At 61.9% G+C, this 19,964-nt stretch overlaps 2 protein-coding genes across 3 annotated transcripts; one reads left to right on the top strand and one right to left on the bottom strand.

Moving 5' to 3' along the window:
- Positions 1 to 1,091: 1,091 nt before the first annotated feature.
- On the bottom strand, positions 1,092 to 5,364 carry C8G (complement C8 gamma chain). The gene is made up of 7 exons (XM_054220166.1): positions 4,948 to 5,364; positions 4,054 to 4,193; positions 3,020 to 3,090; positions 2,605 to 2,712; positions 2,248 to 2,349; positions 1,888 to 1,926; positions 1,092 to 1,367 (listed from the first exon to the last, which is right to left on the bottom strand). The coding sequence occupies exons 1-7, from the start codon at positions 5,095 to 5,097 to the stop codon at positions 1,354 to 1,356; spliced, it is 624 nt and encodes a 207-aa protein (XP_054076141.1). The 5' UTR covers positions 5,098 to 5,364; the 3' UTR covers positions 1,092 to 1,353.
- A 262-nt stretch (positions 5,365 to 5,626) lies between these two features.
- FBXW5 (F-box and WD repeat domain containing 5) lies at positions 5,627 to 18,834 on the top strand. 2 transcript variants are annotated; one of them, XM_054220159.1, is made up of 9 exons: positions 5,627 to 5,714; positions 5,845 to 6,058; positions 8,618 to 8,775; positions 9,418 to 9,592; positions 10,501 to 10,649; positions 11,980 to 12,466; positions 15,240 to 15,387; positions 16,101 to 16,313; positions 16,811 to 18,834. In XM_054220159.1, exons 2-9 carry the CDS (start codon positions 5,866 to 5,868, stop codon positions 17,055 to 17,057), a joined length of 1,770 nt encoding a protein of 589 aa, XP_054076134.1. In that variant the 5' UTR covers positions 5,627 to 5,714; positions 5,845 to 5,865; the 3' UTR covers positions 17,058 to 18,834. The 2 variants fall into 2 exon arrangements, with proteins under 2 accessions (XP_054076134.1, XP_054076135.1); XM_054220160.1 differs by lacking the exon at positions 5,627 to 5,714 and having other exon boundaries at positions 5,726 to 6,058; positions 11,980 to 12,080; positions 12,168 to 12,466.
- The last annotated feature ends 1,130 nt before the right edge of the window (positions 18,835 to 19,964 follow it).

Genomic DNA, 19,964 nt, shown 5'->3' with positions numbered 1-19,964 from the left:
GCCACCGCTCCACCACAGCGCGGCCACTTGCGGGGTGCGGGTGGGTGCAGGGCAGAAAGCGAGCCGGATCCGTTAACACCCCGCCGCCCCCGCCGGGCTCTTGCGGGTGGCCCGGGCTGGGGGGTCCGTGAGCGCGGCCGGACACCACCACTGCCCCACACGTGGGCAGCGGGGACGGGGCTGGCTTGGGGCGCGTCACGTGGCAGTCCCTTACATAAGTCCCTGATAAACAACATGTGTTACCAGTTTCCGCTACGATTGCAAAACGCCGGCGCTGGGGGCAGAGGGCTGCTCCTTGCCCCAGGGGCTGCGGGGTGCCTGCGGGGGCTGCTCCCCGTCCGTCCCCCCCACCCACCGCCCGGCCGGCACCGGGGAGTTGGCACCGCTCGCCCAAAACACCCAAGCGCGGGGGGCAGCACGGCCTCAGCCAGGCTGGGCACGCGGGGCAGAGGGCTCCCGCAAGGGGCCGCAGCCCCTCTCCCCTGGTTGCACCCCTGGGCCAAGCCCCCGCCGGCCCCCGCAGCGCGCTCAGGGCACGTGAGGGACGTCCCCTGCCTGGCTCTCCAGCCGGGCGCGGGCTTTGGGACGCGGGCGGGGGTCCGGCCCCGGCAGCAGCCCCTTGGACAATGCCGTCGGCAGGGCTGGGGCAGGGGAACGGGGTGTTTCGCTGCCCCGGAGGCCCTGGGGATGAGAAGCAGGACCACCGCGGGGCCGAGGTTTCCTCCTCTGGGATTCTCCTGGCTTGTCCCAGGGAAGGGCTGATCCTGCGCCGGTCCCCAGCCCCCCCCAAGCCCGTGCAGCCCCACGGCACCCAACAGCGTGCCATCCCCCCACGCTGCGCTGGGTGCTCAGGGCTTTCTCTCGCTCACCAGCCGGACTCACGTGCACTATGTCACCCCAGAGTAAATCAGGAACTGCCACAACCCCATGGCTGGGGTGAGGCGCAGGCAGAGAATGATGGAGCTGAGGGAGGGAGCTGGCCGGTCCCCCAGCACCCCCCGGCACCCCCTGGCCAGGAGCACAGGGCCAGGACACCAGCAGTCTCGGGGCGCGGGCAGTGCTGGCCTTCTCCTGGGGCAGATCAAGGGGTGACGTGCCTGGACACAGACTCTCCTCTGAGGCATTTATTGGGGTGTCGCTGGCTGCCGCAGGGCACGGGGGCGCAGAGCAGAGGGGTGACACAAAGCCGTGGGGGGACAGGACAAGGACAGCACAGCTGGAGGAGCCGGGGAGCCCCAGGGCTGGCTCCAGGGCTGTGGAGCAGCAGCAGGGTCTTCCCAAACCCCAGTTTGGTCCTGCGTGGCCATGGGCAGCTGGATGAGGCGAGGGCTGAGCTCTGGGGACCTCCTGCACTTACGGCTTTGTTTCTGGAAGGGGAAGAGAAGTGCCGAGGGGCTGGGGAGGTGTCCGAGCCCAGCACCAGGGCTGGGAACCCACCTCTGCCTCCCCAGGCACCACTGACAAGTGGTGGGGCTGTCACTGGGGTGCCCGGTCCTCACCCCGGGGTGTCCCTGTCCCAGGACAGCCCATCCCAGACCAGCCCCCACCCCAGGAAACACCAATACAGACCCCATTAAGCCCAGCCTGACCCATGTGGGGGGCAAACAGGGGCTTTCCTTTGCCAGGGGGCATCCGATGCCCATTCTGGGCGATGGTCTGCCACCTCCTCGCCCCGCACAAGGGCATGGATGGATGCTGTCCTGGGGGATGGTCCGGCATGGGCTCCCCGTGCCAGAGCAGCCCCCGTGGGGCAGGACCACATGGCCGCGGTGTGGCGTGGGTCCGGCCCGGCGTGCCCAGCCCACAGCCATGGCAGGGTGGTGCCCAAGGTGGGGCCAAGCTTGGCGCATGGGGGTCCCAGCGCATTGCCCGGGACCCACAACTCACCATCGAGGATGTGAAACTCATCTGCGGAGTCGCAAAATCCTGCAAGAGAGAGAGCCCGGGGCAGTCACCCTGCCTGGGCACCCGGGACCCCCCTGCCCTGCACCCCAGGGACACTGTGGGGCACAGCCCAGTCCTTGCACCTTGCATCCTGATCCCTGGGGTGGCCACAGCACAGGGACAGACCCCACACGTGGCCCTACCGTGGGTGACATGGGGCCGCAAGCTGCTCAAACCGGTGTGGATGTGCCTCCCCCTCCCCACGCCGGAGGGGCTGGACCCCAGGCCCTGCTGCCAGGCCCCTCCCGGACACAGCCCTCGCCGCGGGGGGCCCCTGCCCCCAGGGGACTGCGTGCCACCCACCGTATTGGGGGAAGTAGTAGGTCACGTCTTCGTTCAGGCCCACAGCCCTGACACGCTGCTCGAACTTCTCCGCGACAGCGTCACTGACCCGGCTGGTCCGTCCTGCGTGGGGAGGGAGACGCTGTCACCGGCTGCGAGCTCTGCCCCGAAGCCCCCTCGTGCCCCCCACGGCAAGGCTTGGGGCCAAGGGGTCTTTCAGCTCAGAGAAGCTGATTACCAGGTCCCCCCTCACCCCCCTGCAGCGTTTGGGGACAAAACTCTCCATCTGAGATGCTCTCCCCCGAGCCCAGCACGGGTTTCCCACCCCTCTGCCACCCCTGTCCCTCATCTGCCACGCGTCCCCCAGCACCGACCCACCGTAGAGCTTGACAGAGATGCTCCGGCCCTTCTGGTAATAGAGGATGGCGTAGGTGCTGTAGTCTGTCTCACCCACCACCACGTCCACTTTGCTGCCATAGCCACGGCCTGGGACAGACCGAGGACAGCCCCAGTTAGTCCCAGTTAACCCTGGTTAGCCCCAGTACTGTCCAGGGGCCTCGTTTCACCATGAGCGGGGTGTACAAGGGGTGAAAATCAGGGCCAGAGCGGGTGCAGCCCCATGGGGTGCCATTCCCCACCACCATGATGGCATTTGGCACTGGGGCACTTTGAGATCCCAGAGGTGGGATACTGGGAGGGCACTGGTACCAAAGCCCCGCCGAGAGCTGGAGTGGGGGGCTCCAGCTCCACGGTCCCCGCAGCCCCCGCGCCACCCCAGCCCGGCCTCCCTTACCCTTCAGGAGGAAGCGTCCGCGGGCCTGGGTGGGGAGGTAGCGCTGACGGATTTCCCAGCACATCCCGTCCCTGTACGGGGAGAGGAGGAGGCTGCGGGCGCAGGCTGGGGAGGATCCAGCCCGGGCCCCCTCCCGCCCTGCTTGCCTGGGCACACGCGGTATCTTTTTTCTCGGGGCATCCCTGGGGAGATGCTGCAAAAAGATGTCTCAGAGCCCCATGGAGACACAGCGAGAGCCGCAGGGCCCAAAAACTCGCTGAGCCCGAGGGGTCCCTGCCCCCTCCCTGCAGCTCTGAGCCTGGCTCAGCCCCTCAGATGCACTCCGCCCCCCCCAGGCTGGCGAGCAGCACCCATGGGTGTGCTGAAGATCCCCCTCCTCAGCCGTGCTGCCGCTGGGCTGGCCCCCAAAAGCTTGTCCCTGGCTGGGTGCCCATGGGGCAACCATGTGCCAGATCAGTGCCTCAGTTTCCCCAGCCTGGTTTCCCCCCACCTTGCCCAGCCTGGGCAGCCCAAGGCTGGTGGCCGTGTGGGTGGCAGGGTGCCAGCCTGCTGTGGCCAGGGCTTTTCCCACAAAGCATCCCAGGGGAGATCCCACCCACACTTTGCTCCCAGGCAGCTCTCTCCTCCTTGGGGCCTGTGGCCAGGGCACTGGCTCTGCTCGTACCCGCCTGCAGCGTCCCTGTCCCATCCAGCATCCCCATCCCAGGGCACTGGCCCTGCTCCGACCCACCTGCAGCGTCCTTGTCCCATCCAGCATCCCCATCCCGGAACGCTGGCTCTGCTCCGACCTGCCTGCAGCGTCCCTGTCCCATCCAGCGTCCCCATCCCTGGGTGCTGGCCCTGCTCCGACCTGCCTGCAGCGTCCTTGTCCCATCCAGCGTCCCCATCCCAGGACGCTGGCCCTGCTCCGACCTGCCTGCAGCGTCCCCACCCCACCCAGCGTCCCTGTCCCCATCCCAGGGCACCAGCCCTGCTCCAATCTGCCTGCAGTGTCCCTGTCCCTGCCTGCGGCCCCACTGGCTGGCACCACTCACAGCTTCCTGAAGGTGCTGATGGCCAGGCTCTGCCCCTCCAGGATGGTCACCGTCACCGTGGTGGCCTCCAGCTGGTGGCTGTGCTCTGCCAGGTAGCTGCAGCGGGAGGCCACGCCGACCAGGAACCACCTCCCTGCAAGCTGCATGGCACAGGGGTGGCACTGTCTGCTGGGCCACTGCCTCAAAGCGCCACCACCCCGCTGCCCCGAGCACCCACCACCCTGAGCACCCTTCTTCTGTGCTGTCTCCACTCGCTTGGCACCTCTGCCGCAGCCCGGCCCCTTGGCCTGTCCACGGGGCACGAGGAGCCGGCGGGTGGCACAGAGCAGGACAGACAGGAGCCTGGCATGGGGACAGGCTGGAGCAGGGGGACTGCGGGGAGGGGGCATCCGAGGCATCCCCGCACACTGCGAGCACCCCGGGGCAGCCCTGGGTGTGTGCTGGGCGAGCACCCCGCTCCCGTGTCCGCATCCTGCAGCCCCAGCTCAACCTGTGCCCGGCGGAGGCCGTGCCCAGCGCCGCGGGGGGGACGCGAGTGCCCAACCCCAACCCCAGAACGGCTGCACCGGCCCCGGGGCGAGGATGGAGGGGGCTGCGGGAGCCGGGGTCCGGCTAGACAGCAGCCGGCCAGGACGGGGGTCCCTGCCGAGGCTTCGGCCCCCCGCCTGCCCTGTGGGGCGGCTCTGCGGGCAGCGCTGGGGGGCTGAGCTGGGACTGGGGGTGCGCCGGGGGGGCTGGGCTGGGGGAGCGGCTGGCGGGGCGGGTCTGAAGGGGGATCCCCTGGGGTCAGGCCCGGAGGGGGACACGCAGGGGGACGGGCTGCAGCCCCCCCCACCTCCCTGCGCCCCAGGCCCGCCGGGAGGGGGGGACAGCCGGGTGCCCCCGGCCCCTCACCTGGGGGAGGCTGAGCTCCTCCTGAGCCGCCACCTTCTCCAGCGGGCTCTGGGCAGGGGGCGGCCGCCGCTGCCGCCCCGGGCTCTGCCCCAGCGCCGGCGAGGCCGTGAGGAGCAGGCCGAGGAGCAGCAGGGTGCCCAGGGCCGCCATGGTGCCGGGCCGGCGGGGACCGCTCTGCCGGGAAGCGGCGGGGTCAGGCGGGCAGGGTGGCCGGGCTGGAGCCAAGCCAGGCGAGGGCCTTGGGCAGCTGCAGGCCGGGCCGGCCGGGGTCAAGGCCGGGGTCAACGCTGGAGCCGGGGGTCCCCATGGGCCGGGCCGGGCCGGGTGGGTCCCGATCCCGGGGGTCGCGATCCCGGGGGTCCCCCCAGAGCCCCGGGGGTGCCGGGCGGCCCCGACCCCACGGTGGGGAGGCGGGGCCTGTTCGAGAGGGGCGTGGCCTGTGTGGAAGGGGGCGTGGCCTGACAGACGGGGCGGTGCCTGGAGGAGGCGTGGCCTGACCGGGCCGGGCGGGGCGAGGAGGGGCGGAGCGGTCGCCGTAGGTGAGCGAGCGTGCCGCGCTCGGCTAGCTGCGCCTAGGGCGTGGTGGGGAGCTCTGGGCTCGATCTCTCAGGCCTGCGGCGGAAAGCGGTGCGGTGATTGGCGGGGGGGGAGCACCACCGAGAGGGGCGGCCAGAGCGGCGGGTGCCGGCCGCAGCGGAAGCGCGGGGCGGGGAGGCCGGAAGCGCGGCGGGAGGAGGCGGGGGCAGCGGGGCGCCGGAGCCGCCGAGGTGCCGTGAGGGGCGGGGGCGTCCCGGGGCGAGGGTGCCGGTGGTGCCACTGGCCCTCGGGGCGGGTGCGGGCCCCCCGGTGCGGGGCTGCGGGCCGCCGGGCCGGGCCTCACCCCCCGTTTGCTTCCAGGCGCGGCGGCAGAATGACACGATGGACGCGGGCGGCGGCCCCCTCCTTCCCGACAGCGTCCTCTACGAGATCTTCCTCTACCTGGACCACGTAGACGTGCTCTCGGTGGGGCTGGTGTGCCAGCAGTGGCACGCCGTGGCCCGCGACGAGTTCCTCTGGAAGGAGCTCTTCTACCGCTACTACCGCGTCTCCCGGGAGGTGCCCCGGCACCCAGGTGCGCTGGCGGGGGGGAAAGGGGCTGGCGGGGCTGCTGCAGGGCTCCCGGCCGAGCGGGCAGGGCGGCGGGGCCGGCCCGGCGGCTGCTCCCTGAATGACGGCCCCGAACCCTCCCTGCCCTGAGCCCAGAGGGGAAGATCCTGCCCCCGTCTGCTGCTCAGCCCTCTGTCCTCTGGTGTCACGGCTGACAAAGCCATTAAACCGTATCACGTTAGCAGTTCTACGTGCTTGGGTGGTGGTGTGCACCTGAAGGGTACCATCAGGTAGTTGAAAATGCTTCGATTTTCTCTTTCTCACAGAAAGGTGGTCTCAGCTCTCCCTGGGCAGGTGTTCTCTGGTAGCCACTGCACAGCTTGTCCAGGCACTGCTGCTGAGGGAGATCCCAAGGAGACGCAGTGAGTCACTGCGCTGCCACCTCACAGCCTAGTTGGATTCCATGATAATCACTGCTGGCTTTTCCTGATCAGGACCTCACAGCAAGCCTCTGCTTCAGGCTCTGTCCCTTTTTCATCTGGACTAGGAAGAGCTGCAAGTGCACATTAGCTGATCAGACCATTTCCATAAGATGTAGGCAGCAGCTGCAGCCTGGCTGTGGAGAGAGAACGCGTGTGCCTGCTGCCCGGAGAGGGAGGTGGGCGTGCGGCCTTTTAATTGTACACTGGGCAAATGGTGACCCACTTTGCAAGGGCAGGTCGGACTTGATCTTGGCCTCAGCGTGCAGTGGGAAAATGGCCCAGTAACAGTCAGCATCAACTGAGCCTGGCAGGGCCTTCCCTGGGTAGAGCTGTTGGCAGTCTCGGTGGCAGCGGTTCTCTGCTCCCTGCTGAGTATCAGGCGCTGGAAGCGGTTTGGTGCAATCTGGAAGGGTAACCCAACGCTGTCGCACCAGCTGAGACAGGCCTTGGGGACCTGCTGACAGGAGTCCTTGCTGCCAAGGTGGGTCTTCCTTGAAGGCGGAAAAGCCCATTCCCAGCGTGCTGCAGAGGTCTGGGAGGGCTGTGCTCCATCCTCCACCCCACGGATGTGCACGGTGCTCCCAGCAGTGGCCACGGCAGGGGGAATTGGCTTTTTCCGCTCAGGTTGCAGTTGCCACAGAAGAAATGCCGAGGATCAAGCAGTAGGGAGTCTGTCTCCCTGCAGTGAGTGCACCCACTAGTGCAAAAGGGCCCTGAGAAGAGATGAGGTGTGGATGGGACAACTCAGGCTGCGTGACTTCACTTGCGCAGACCCTGGAGCTCCATGGGGTTGAGGACGTTTATCTTTAGGTTTTATCTGAGGCTCTTTGACCAGGCTTGTTCGCTTCCAGCCTCCTGGAGTTAGTTAGTAAGCTACTAGCCCTGTTCTTTAGCACTAATCGGGATTGAGCAGTCGGTGTAACTCAGTAACGTATTTGGGCACCTCCCAGGCTGCACTTCTGGAGCTGTGAAAATCCTCCACGAGGCAGCAGGAGCAGGGGATGGCTGGCAGGGCCAGGAAGGGGCTGAAGCGGGAGTTTGGGGAAATCCTCTGCCAACTTGCCTGCCCTGGGCAGCTGTGTTGTTTGGGGAATGGCATCCAGTGGGTCTTGTAAGAGAAAATGTTGGGGTTCCTTGGCCAGATGGGATCTGTCCAGACCGCTTCCCAGCCGGATGGGCTGGGACCGAGAGCTTCAGAGAGGGATGAAGCCCTTTGCCTGGAGAGCAGTGGCGGGATGTCCTGGCAGCAAGCTGCTCCCTGCCTGCAGGAGCAGGTGCCTCCTGGGCTGCAGCGAGTTCCAAAAAACCCTTCACTTCTGTTCAGTGTAACTAGGGAAATTGGCCCTTATCCATATACATGTATAATCCTCTTTGCTTCCTCGGGATTTGCTGTTGCAAGAAGTCTGTAGGCTGCCTTACCGGGCACTTTGTTAAAAATCCTCCTTATTTGTCTCTTTATTAGGTGTCAGTGTGACTTCTGCGAGGGTGCTCAAGGCTCTTCTACTGCCGGCTCCTCTTCTGTCCTGGCACTGCTGCGTCCAGCTCCCCTTCTTCTCTCTTGTTTTCTCTACTCTCTTATCTCACAGAGGTGGTTTTTCCTGGTCTTGTACCCTTTCTGGAACCTTCTTAACTCTGTGTTAGACAAGATAAAGATAATCAGAGCAGAGCCCGGTACCCTGAGGAGCAGCTTCCCTCTCATCACATGATAGATTTGTTTGCGTTGTGCTGGAGCACGTCTGCCGTTCCGACGGCTGTTTTGTCCTGAGCAAGGCTTTTGTTAGATAGCTGACAGCTATGCCCTGGATGTTTCTTGCAGTGGCTGTACTGGTTTACAAAGTAGTGGTACGGTGTGGAGTTGTGTGTTTACTGGAAGAAAACATTTTCTGTGCGTGGGAGCGGGGAAGCTACTGAGAAAAATATTAAGCCCCGCTAACGTGGCTGAAGCTGTGGGGACCTTGGCCCCAGCAGAGCTCCTGGCATTGCCAGCAGCAGGCACGACCACGCTTTGTTAAAGACTGATTCTGCGGCTTCTGTGTTTAGCTCAGGGCTGTTGCTTCCCTCCACTGACATTCCTGTCCCGTGTCCCTGCTCGTGTGTTACAGCTGCCGTCTCCTGGTATGATGAGTTCCAGAGGCTCTACGACACCATCCCTTGCGTGGAAGTGCAGGCCCTGAAGGAGCACAATGACCAGGTTTTGCACCTCAGCTTCTCCCACTCTGGCTGTTTGTTTGCATCGTGCTCCAAAGACTGTACTGTCAAGGTAAAGTGGCAGAACACACTCTGCACAACCCTTCTGGCTTTGATTTAGCGGGGCTTAGCCACGACAGCAGCCTTCAGGAAGTCTGTGGAGAGGAGAGGTTTGACCAGGTGTCCCCGGACTTAGGCCGGTTCCTGCAGATGCCGAGTTGTTCTCAAAGCCACAGAACTAATGACTCTTGCAAACGTAGCCTCGAGGGCTGTGGCTTCCAGCTCCAGCCCGCGTGAAGGTGGCCGAGGTGCCTGCCTGGCTCTGGCTGCTTTCTAGGTGTGAATCAGTCCCCTGTTGTGCCGTGGGTCTAACAAAGAGCGCAGAGATGACGATCCACTGCAGAAGTTCTTGCGTGAGGGGTTGTCTTGGGAGAAGTCTCTCTGAACGTGCTGACAAATCCGCCTGTGACAGTGCCATTTGCTGTGAACACCTTCTCCACTGGCTGATGGGAAAGCAGTCCTGCATTCAGCTGCTCTCCAAGCTGTTGGCCATTTTCTGGCAGGGGAATTGACAGGGAAATCGGGACTGGGGCGCAGTTAAATAGGGTCTTTGATATTACTTTTTTTTCCTGTCCTAGTGAGTGCTGGCAGAACAGGTAAAGTGGAACCGCTCTCAGGCTTCTCCACAGCTTTCTGACTGTTTGTCTGTCTGTAGATCTGGAGCAATGAGTTGGACATATCCCTGCAGCACAGCTCCAACATGAGGCCGTACAACTGGAGCTACACACAGTTCTCCCAGTTCAACTCCGATGACTCCCTCCTCCTGGTGTCAGGTGTCTTTGTGGGGCCTCACAACTCCTCGTCAGGAGAGATTGCCGTAATCAGCATGGGTAAATACCACCCTTGTCTTTACTGGGGCTTCCTGGGAGGTGTGAAATGGTGGGTGCTGGCTTCCCTTCCTCTTCAGGTGTGCGGTGGGCTTGACCTCTGCTTGTCCTGCCTTCCACCACCTGTGCAAAGGGGTCCCAATCGTAGTTTCATAGGGTAAACCTTCCGGATAGCCTTAGCTCTGCTCAGGTCGGCATGTCATCACCTAAAGGCAGCGTGGCATGTATTTATTCTCACTTAACTTCTGCTCTAAGCGACAGTCTGGGCAAGGCAACAGTTATCTGCGTTACCCGTTGTCTTGAAGGCACCGTTTCTGACTCAAGTGGTGCTAGTCCCACCCTGAGGTCTGACGTGGCTTTCTGAAGCGCATTCATCTGGGTCTGCTTCACCTCTTCTGCTGCAGTTCCGTGAAACTTGCTGATCCCAACTCTGTTGTCTCTTGCCGTCTCTGTGCAACAGTCCCATTGTACCAAAAATCGAGGAGTGCTGCTAATTGCACAGCTGTCTTGCTCAGAAAGGCCCTGAGCCCCAGGGAGGGGAGTGAAGAAGTTCTGTACGTGTTTGGCTTCTTCTTGTCCTTGGGGTTTCTGCTTTGGGCCGCGCTCGGAGAAAGGCTGTGAGGTTAGCTTGCGCTCTGGTCTGGCTTTGCCTGGCTGCCCTTTTTTTTGTTTGTTTCCCATGTGCGTGCTCTCTCCACACATCTCTGTAGAAGAGAGAAACAATCTGTCTCCGTAGTAGCAACTGGAATTGGGCGGTGGTTGGGCAGCGTCCGCTCAGCTTGCGGTGGAGATGCTGCATCGGTGCCTCTCCCACGGAGGCTTGAATCCGCTTCTCGTGTCTTCTGCCACGGTTTCTCCAGAGCCCTTGCCGGGAGCCATCGCCTCACTCTTGTGTTTCCCCTCCCTTCCAGAGAACTTCACGCTGCTTTCCAGGGTGAGGAATAAACCCTATGATGTGTTTGGCTGCTGGCTGAATGAAACCAACCTGATATCTGGCAATCTGCATCGGATTGGGCGTATAACCTCCTGCTCCGTGCTGTGGCTGAACAACGCTTTCCAGGTGAGGTGCCTTTGTTCCGGCTCCACAGGCAGTGCAGCTTCCTGCTGGCTCCTGGGGGAGGAAAAGCTGCGGAGGAGGTGTGAGCGGGGAAGAATGGCCCAGTCCTCCTGCCCTCCCTGTTTGTCTCCTCTGACTTGCCCTCAGGATCTTGAGCTTGAGGCAACGCTTGCCTGAGGTTTCTCCGTGCTCCATGTTATGTTGCAATATTCTAATTCTACCCCCAGATTCCATTAACTCTTGCCCCATTAATTGGGATGAGGACTTGACTGCAGTGCCCTAGAGCGTGCGTTGCTCAACAGGAGAGTGGTTGAACCACAGCAGGGTTGCTGAGGTCCTTGGTAGTATGAAGCTGGGCCTGGGACAGCTGTAGTCTGGCATGTGTCTGAGCGACGGCCGTTCTCCCACTTGGCAGCTCAGTGCATTGTTCCCGGGAGCCAGAGGCAGCTCAGAGGCTGAGCTCAGCCCTCCCTGTCCTTGCTGACGTTTCTGTGGGCCAGGTGCTGTCTCTTACGCTGTGACGAGACCTGGAGATCAGTGTGTGCTGGCCTTAGGCTGCTTGTTTGCTGCTTTTTCATTCCCTGGCACTTGTGCTGCTCGGACATGTTCCTCTTCCGTGTTTTGCCTCTGTCTCGATGTCACAGCTGCACATCCTGGTGTTTTGTGGTTTTTAACATGATCGATGCTGACCCCAGGTGAAATCCTCTGGTAGCAGAGACCCTTCCCCTAACCACTTCTCTGCGCTGTGCTGACACTACAGCGTTAACCCTTCCGTCTCCAGGAGGTGAGGAAGTTGAAGTCCGGCTGCAGGCTGCCAGAGCAGTTAGGCAGGAAGAGACCTGCTTGTGTTTGGGAGCAGATAACCAGGCTGGTCCCGCTGAGGGGTACAGGCAGACTTTAGGAGCGCAAAGGTCCTCTGCTGCTTGTATGACAACGGGGTGGCACTTCACGCTGCACCTATGTTTATCGCAGAGGCCTGTTCCTGAAATTCTTGTAGAGCACCGAGCAGTGACAGATAATGACCTCAGGCGGGGAAGCGGCAGCAAGGCTGCCAGGCCTCTGTGTTTCCCACTCCGCTGTTGTCTGCCTGCAGGAGCTTTTTGTCTCGGTGTGCCCACCTCTGAGATGGGAAGGAGTGCAACAAAGCTGGCCAGCCTCTTGGGCCAGTTCTCGTGGTCAGTGTTCCACGCAGCAGTGCGAAGAGAGGTCGGGGTGTGGGGGGCTGCGTGTCCACTGCGGGGGCTCGAGGTCTGGGCAGGTGGTTCTTGGTTTGAGCTGTAGGAGTGACCCTCCAGTGAGGTGGTTCCTGCTCACTTCTCCCTTCTGCTTGCAGGGCATAGAGTCCGAGAATGTGAATGTAGTGAAGAGACTCTTCAAAATCCAGAACCTGAATGCCAGCACTATCCGGACCGTGATGGTGGCTGACTGCAGCCGGTACGATTCCCCAGACCTGCTCCTGGACTACGAGGAGCAGCTAGCTGCTTCCTCCACCTCCACCTGCCCGGTCTTTGATCTTGGCAGTGACAGCGAGGAAGAGGAGGCCAAGCCCAAGCAGACTCCGGAGCCAGCAGTACAGGAATTGCCGGATGAAGGGGGTGTGACAGCAGAGGACGGGCTGCAGCAGTTCTTTGATGATATCATGGAGGGCCGAGTGAGGCCTGCCATGACCGAGACAGAGTTGGAGACAAAGGTGGCTGAGCTGTTTGTACGCAGCAGAACTAAACCGCCTGAGCTGAACCTGCTCTCCACGGACAGCAACAGCAAGACAAAATACTTAATCTTCACCACAGGATGCCTCACCTACTCCCCGCACCAGATAGGTAAGGCTGTGGTCTGAGCCCAGGGCATGGCAGCTTCCCTGGGGTGTGGGCTGCGGCTACGCTCTAAATTTGAATCTGGAAAAGACCTGGTTTATTTGCTGCCTGTTTGTGGTGAGTGAGTTCCAGTTTTGCTCAGGCCGATGGATTCTCGATACGGGAGGCTTTTGAGATGCCCCGGTCACTGAAGGGGGTTCCACCCCACAAGCGCTTGCCTGAGGGTTTTGTTGCTACCGGGTTTGACACGTGGCCAAACAAGAAAGCCATGGCGAGGGCTGAGCAGAAGATCAAGAAGGAACTCCTGACTTAAGGACATCAGCCACAAGTTGCACACAAGTGGGTGGATGTGAAGGGCAGTGGTTGCCCTGATGGGCACGTGTGGAAGGGCCCCGGCCCTATTGTCTTGTGGGGGTCAAGAGGGCATCGGGGCAAGGCTGGTTTGAGCACCTTGGGATTCACGCGCGTGTTGCTCGCGCAGTGCTCCTCAGCGCTGGGAGACAGAGCCCTGCCTGCCCCAGTGCCTCGCCTGCCTCCCCCGGTGTGTGACCCCCCTGCATCGCTTGGCCTTTCAGCCGTAGCGAGACACTTGGGCACCCCTGTTTTGGTATCGGAGAGCTTTCACAGTGGGTTCTTCGCTGCCTCAGCAGGTCCATGGCAAGCTGATCCCAGGCGGCTTGCTGGCGCTCAGCCTCCTTCCCCAGTGGGGCGCAAGGGGCTGTAGTTGCAGCACAAGCCAGGCAATGGCGCCGCCGGTGACCTTTTTCTGGGTTAGGACTTCCCTTGCTCATCTGGGGCTCTCTTGTCGAGGCACTGGGACTAGCAGAGTCTGAATTTATAGGAAATAAAAGCGCAGTGATGAGCAGAAGCAGGTCGTCTGGGTGCTTCTCCAAAAGCCCCTAAAGTTAGCAGAGAATTTCAGTGGAAAGGACTAGACAGATCAGTAGAAACGTGGGGAGGGAAGGAGGGCTGCTTCTAGACACGAAGACTCTTCTGTAAAGCCGGACGGTTTCAGTTCCTTTTGCTGCTCGCACAATTGCAGCCTTGCTTTCCTGCCCTTCTAACCTTCCTGTTCCTTGGTCCTGCACCAGTACAGCCCAGTAAGGCAGGGAAAGGCAGCTTCCAAAGCTGTAGGCAACTTAGAGAAGAGTCACTTGGTCTTTGCCCACCCAAGTTAGGAATGTGACCTGGACTGAGAGTAGCTCTGCTCCTGTCTGTGTCCGGGTCCGCAGACGGACGTGGTGGACCTTGGCCTGCCTGGGGACGCGCGGCGGGTGGTCTGCCCTGCCTCAGCCCCCTCAGCAGCGCTGCATCCTGACCCGCCGGCCTGAGCAAACGCTGCCTCGCAGGCTGGAACCTGCAGCGCGCGAAGGCAAAGCGTGGCGCAGAGGCGGCGTCTGCTTTTGGACTCCGCCGACTTGCAGCGCAGCCTCCCAGGGCCGTGGGTTTTGGTGCCTTTGAACTCCAGTGACTCCCTGGCCGGCAGCCAGCGCCCGCGGCACAGGCTGGCTGTTCGGAGGGACGAGCCCTGGCTCAGCCCCTCTCCCAGCCATGAGTCACTGCAAAATGTTATGTTTGCCTATCGGTTTGTGTGTCAAACTGGCCTTTGTGCATCTGCTGTCTGCCCCTGAGGAACAGGTACTTGAAAGAGCTCGCCGTTGTGCTCGTCTCTCGCCAGGCTGCTGGGCTGGAGCTGCTGGTGGGAGCCGCGCTCCCGGCTGCTGGGCATGGGTGCCATCCTGCCTGATCTGCTGCACTTCTGCAGGAGTTTCCTTTGCGCTCCTGTCTCCCTTGTGCGGGTGGCAGGCTGGAGGCACGGGCAGAGCTGCCTGTTCTACTGCTTTGTGCGCGGGGAGGCCACGTAGCTGAGTTTGGAACTGGGAATGTAGCTGTGGAAATGAGGATGAAGGTGCTGGCAAGCAATGCCAGTTGGGTGGAAGAATGAAGGCCCTGGCCTGAAGGTCCTGAGCTGCCCAGGTTCAGATGCAGTGATGTCGTGAAGGGCCTTGGACTTGAGGTGCAGTGTGGTGCCGCCCTGACCTTGTTGGCGTGCAGGAAAGAGAAGGGTGTTCAGCAGCGATTCTCTCGGAGAGGCGATGGGATGGGCCATCTTCCAGCTCCTCTTGGACCTGCTGAGGATTAAGCCCGTGTGTGCCCAAGAGCTGCTGAGGCTCACAGGAGTCCTCCAGGAACTGCTGTTGATGGTTTGTGTTTGGGACTCCTGTCTAGAGCTCTAAGGGGAGAGGGCTTCACCCACAGCATGTGGGTCGGGAAGTTCGAAAGCTGTAAAGCTGTAGAGCCCAGTTTGGGTTTAAACCCCTGTTCTTGGAGCATTCTGGGGCTGACCCCCCCCCCCAGGCTGGGTATTGCAGGAAATGGGCCCAGCCCAAGGATTCATCCCGGAGAAAAACCTTTCTGCAACCGGAGTGCCTCAGGGGCCAGCGCAGCTTCCTTGTGCTCCGGCGCAGGCTGCGGGCTGGGCTCGGGGCGAGGTGCGGCTGCAGCAGCCGGGTTGGCAGCTGGGCATCTCCCTGGCTGGGGGAGAACGTGCCAGCGTGTCCCTTACGGGCAGCGTCCTGGCCAAAAGCACCGCTTGCGAGAGCTGGAAGGAGCCCGTCAGGGACAGCAGCCCTGTCGTGGTCCTCAGCTAGCGGAGCCAGTTCTCCTTTCTCAGCAGCACAAAGGGAAGCCCCTTCTTGAAGCCTGGGGACTTCCACCAGCCCCGCTGTCTGCTGGCAGCAGCCTGCAGAACCGCCTGATTCTGCTTTCTGTCCCCAAGGGATTAAAAGGATCCTGCCCCATCAGATGACGACTGCCGGGCCGGTGCTGGGGGAGGAGAGGCGCTCGGATGAGTTCTTTGACTCACTGGATCACGTCATCGACATCCATGGGCACATCATCGGGATGGGCCTCTCCCCTGACCACAGGTGAGCGCGGCGGGGCGGCAGTGCTGGCCTCGGACACCGCGGGGGGTGGGCGGCAGCTGCTTAGGGGCTTTGGGGGAGAACCGGAGAAGAAATGACTGCGGTGGATGGAGCAGGCTGTCTGCATAGGCCGCTCGGCTTGTTCACATCCCCTTTATGCCCTAGTGCTGATGCCACGTGTCACCACCTGAGCACTTTCCCACACCTGCTTTGTCCCTTCCCGGGGCAGGGGGGTTGGAATAGCTGATCTTTAAGGTCCCTTCCAACTCTATCACCATTCTATGATTCCGTCTCGGCAGGAATGCTTTCCTCCTGCTGTGCTCCTGCGCCTGGTTCAGGACAGGATCAGGCAAGGACCGTTGTAAGAGCTCCTGGTGGAGCTGCTCACCTTAATCTGTCTTGTCCCTGAGGCAGATGGATAGGCCACTGTCCTTAAAGTTGGTTTTAACGGGATTAGAGAGGCTTTACCTCACCCCTAGGGCCCGCTGTCCCAGCTGTGGTGGCCCATTCCTTTCCAAACAGGGTAAGAAGTGGTTCAGCAGCGTGTCCCTGTGCTTCAGCCTGGGTTTCAGTGAGCAGAGCTGCAGGTTGTTAAAGAGCAGAGGAACGGCTCGGTCCCTGCCCTGCCCGGCTGCGCGGCGCAGTCACAGCTGGGGCTCTGTGAGCTTTGTTGCACGTGGCGAGGTGCAGCGTAACTCTCTGCTCCCTGCCCCAAGGTACCTGTACGTGAACAGCCGTGCCTGGCCTCGGGACTGCGTCATCTCCGACCCGATGCAGCCGCCCCCCATCGCCGAGGAGATCGATCTCCACGTCTTCGACCTGAAGACAATGAAGGAGGTGAAAAGAGCCCTCCGGGCTCATCGGGCCTACACGCCCAACGAGGAGTGCTTCTTCATCTTCCTGGATGTCAGCAGGGACTTCGTGGCGAGGTGTGGGGCGATGGCGGGGGAGAGGGGGGACAGGGTCCTGACCCCGTGCCCAGGAGGCCCCTGGGGCCGGCGCTGCGGGGTGGCTTGTGCAAGCAGGGCTGGTCTGGCTGCTGGAAACTCCCGTGTGTTGTGAGCAGAGCAGGAAACGGGAGGTTTGGAAAGAGCAGAGGGACTGAATCAGAGGCGTCTGCTAAAGGCCGTGCACCCTGCTCCTGTTGTGAAATCAGCGAGGAAAGGGGAAATTTGGGGCTGTGGCACGTTTGGGGTGGCAGATGCCCTTCTCGAGGGGCTGCGGGCAGCAGGTGCCACGGAGTGAGCTGAAGGGGCTCTTCAGACAGCCCCGAGGGAGCCGGCCTGCCCAGGCTGAAGCTCCTGGGTGACGGGGCTGCAGATGGAGCCTGGGGCACCCTGCGCCTGCGCAGAAGGAAGGGGGTTGGGAGCAGCAGGTTGTCGAGGCTGCTGGGGTGACGTCCTGACCGCTGTCTTGTCTGCCGCAGTGGGGCAGAGGATCGCCATGGCTACATCTGGGACCGGCACTATAACATCTGCCTGGCCAAACTGCAGCATGACAACGTGGTCAACTCGGTGGCGTTCAGCCCGGTGGAGCAGGAGCTGCTCCTGACAGCCAGCGATGACACCACCATCAAGGTGTGGCGCTCCCCTCGCGCCGTGCGCATCCAGCAGGCCAGGAAACCCCGGCCCAGGAAACTGCTCTTCTCCTGGCTCATGAACCAGAAAAGCTGAACCCAGGTACACCCGCTCCTGCAGCTTCTCACTGCAGCCACCTCCTCTGGAGCTTGCAGAGCTTTGTGCCCTGCACAACAGAGACGAGCTCTGGGCACACGAATCCCATCTGCTGAGTCAGGAGAGACCCCGGCAGCGGGAACTGCTTCCTCCTTGGAGCATCCGCTTCAAAGACAGAGTATAAGAGCCGAGGGCCCGTTCCTGGGCCTGGTGGGCAGCAGCCCGAGCTGGTCACTGCAGGGTAGGCGCCCCACAGCTTCTCACGAACGCTGCACCTTGGTCACAGCTCTCTGGGTGAGCGTTGGTCTCTGAGAACAGACTGAGACGCGTCTCCAGCGTTTGTACTGGGTGAGCCTGGGCCGTGGCCGACCTCGCTGGGAGCTGCCGGCTGCAGAGCACTTGGCAGAAGCGGCGGTACAGTGCTGTGCTGCCTTACTGCAGGACTCTTTTAATATAGTAGTTTTATTAATGTTTGTTTGTCCCAAACCTCCACAGGCAACTCATCTGGCTGCTGGGTAACGCCGAGTGCCTCCTCCCACACGGCACCTTGGCCCCGGGGGGCAGCGGGGGAGGCAGGGCTGGGGGCCTCGCTAGCGTCTCATGTGGCCCCTGGGGACGCAGCCAGTGCCCTGTCGATGCCTTCTGTTAGAACTACGTGCTGACCAAGGTTTCCAAACTTGAGAGCGGGAAGGGCTGGTGGTAACGCGGTGCTGGCTTTTCCTCCGTCTTCCTCTCCGAAGCAGCACTTAAATAAGCTATGGCATCGGTAACCTATTTATTCTAGGGGCTGTGCTGTCCCCTCCCGAGGGGGTGGCCGTCAGGGTGGCTGGTGGGTCTCGTGGTCACCTCCCTCCCACGCTACGCAAGTTGTGGCACTTTAGGCTCTCTTGGTACGTTCTCCGTGAATAGGTGCAGGCACCCACGGGTGGCTGCAGGTATTCACCCAGAGGTGCCGGGGGGGACGCAGCCCACTTCTGCCTGAAGTGACAGTTGAATAAGCTTCCTTCCACCTGGAATGACTTGCTGGGGGTTCGGTGGCCGGCTTCTCCGGGGACCCCTCCAAGGATGGAGCTGGCTCACTTTGAAGCGATGACGAACGCGGTGGTGTTTACTCTGTATCTGTCCCTGACGCTTTTCTCCCCCTAGCAGCTACCCAACCGTAAGAGTCTAAAATTAAGCTCCTAACCTTGACCTGGCCCAGATGGCCGGGGCTGGCGCTGGCCCCAGGAGCTGCAGTTGTTCCTGGGAGGGGGGGCTCTGGGCTGTGTCTGGAAAGGAGCCGGGTCCCAGGCAGGGGCTGGGGGAGGCGGTTCAGGCTCCCCTGGGAGCACCGGGGGCAGTTGTCTGTGCCGCTCAGGGCCTCGGGTTGCAAATACTAGACTTAACGGAGGCAGCAGATACTGTCTCGATACGCACTGATGGCTTTAACAGCTCCTCTGGCCCTTGGCAGCAGGTTTGTACCCCGGGTCTGCTCTGCCCCAGCAGGTGCCTGTGGCTTTATCCAAAACCCCTGTACTCAGGTTTTCTGTCAGCGTAGGACTTCCAGAAACACGGGAGCCCTTCAGGGCTGTGTGCGCACACGGGATCCCCATCCAGCTCTGTCCAGTCACACAGCAAAGGAACAGCCTCTACCTTCTTCCCTCCCCCCCCAAGATTGTGAAATCTGTTCTCCTTGGCTCGGTGTAGTAGTGAGCAAGGCACTGAGGGTTTATGTTTGTACCGAGTTTTGCTCTTCACTATGGCATTGAATAAATATTCTGCTAAAGCATCTCTGCAATGCGAGTTTGTTTTTCTGAGTGCTGTTCTTCTACTGAAGCCAGACGTGTCAAACTGCTGCGCCTGCGTCCCTGGGGGGCTCCAGAGGTAGGCGACTCCCTCGGAGTATCTGCCCTGGGCTGTGCCGGCAGCGAGCTCTAAAACAGGAGCAGAGAGGCAGAGAATTGCCCTAATCTTCGTTGCCCTTGGGGAGGACAGGACAGCCCCGTGCACGGGGAGCGGCAGCTCCTGGCAGCCCGGGGGAAAGCTCTTCTCTGCCAAGTGCCACGGGCTCCAGGACAGGCCGGGGTCTGGAGCATCCTGGTTTCTCGCTGTTGGCGCTGTGGTTTCTGAGCCCTAACGGACACTGCAAGCGCTGGGGCCGGCCCTGTGGTGCTGGTAGCATCAGTGTCCCCTTAGAGCCTCTTGCCGTCGTCCTTGGTGCATCGTGGGGCCGCTGCACCTGCGTGAAGTGGGTCTGGCTGCTCCCCGGAGGGGACAGGCCCCTTGGGGTACCCTCCTATTCGTCTTCTGCAGCCACGCGCCGCTCCCCAGCCCCTCGGCTGGTGCTGCGGCTCTGGGCGGGCAGGACGGGGCTTCCTGCAAGGACGGTGGGAGCAGCGCGGGCACTTGGCTCCCAGCAACCGCTAAGAAAAACCCGCCTGTCCTACAGCAACTCCGCAGCTGCTTTATTATTCAGCACCAGGGTGTAATGGGTTACATTTGCCTTCGCAGTTGTTCCGCAGCTTCCCCTCTGCCGGTGAAGCTGCCCCGTGCCTGCTCCCACCAGTCCTGTGCCCCCCTGGCACCGGTGAAGCTCCAGCAGCCAGGCTGGGGCTGCATCACCCCCCGCCCCAGGAGCTCCTTCCCCGCCTGGTGCTGGGCAACCCCCCCCCCCCAGGCTGCAGCGTTCCCGCAGGGAGGGCAGGAGCTGGGGGAAACTCCCAGCACAGAAATAAACCCCCACCCCGAGGGGCTCCTGCTCCTCCTCCAGCCCCAGACTCCCCTGGGTTATACGAGGATGCTCTTCCAACTGCTTTTATTAGTGGGGGTTTTTTTGACCATATTACATCCTCAAGGGGAAAAAAAAAAAAAAAAAAAAAAAAAGAGTTACTTCACAGTACTAGGCCGAGATGGGTGTTCTCCAATAGC

Source organism: Rissa tridactyla, chromosome 14 (genome assembly GCF_028500815.1).
Source record: "Rissa tridactyla isolate bRisTri1 chromosome 14, bRisTri1.patW.cur.20221130, whole genome shotgun sequence".
Lineage (NCBI taxonomy): Eukaryota > Metazoa > Chordata > Aves > Charadriiformes > Laridae > Rissa > Rissa tridactyla.
The sequence above is the reverse complement of the archived record's forward strand: the minus strand, read 5'-3'. Positions and strand labels throughout refer to the sequence as shown.

Excerpts from the sequence above, each read along its gene's own strand:
- C8G (XM_054220166.1), bottom strand. The coding sequence starts at position 5,097 with ATGGCGGCCCTGGGCACCCTGCTGCTCCTCGGCCTGCTCCTCACGGCC. Across the intron at positions 2,713-3,019 it reads CGGACGCTTCCTCCTGAAGG|GCCGTGGCTATGGCAGCAAA; the intron begins GTAAGGGAGGCC and ends GGTCTGTCCCAG. Across the intron at positions 1,927-2,247 it reads CTACTACTTCCCCCAATACG|GATTTTGCGACTCCGCAGAT; the intron begins GTGGGTGGCACG and ends TCTCTCTTGCAG.
- FBXW5 (XM_054220159.1), top strand. The coding sequence starts at position 5,866 with ATGGACGCGGGCGGCGGCCCCCTCCTTCCCGACAGCGTCCTCTACGAG. Across the intron at positions 15,388-16,100 it reads GGCCTCTCCCCTGACCACAG|GTACCTGTACGTGAACAGCC; the intron begins GTGAGCGCGGCG and ends CCCTGCCCCAAG. Across the intron at positions 16,314-16,810 it reads AGCAGGGACTTCGTGGCGAG|TGGGGCAGAGGATCGCCATG; the intron begins GTGTGGGGCGAT and ends TGTCTGCCGCAG.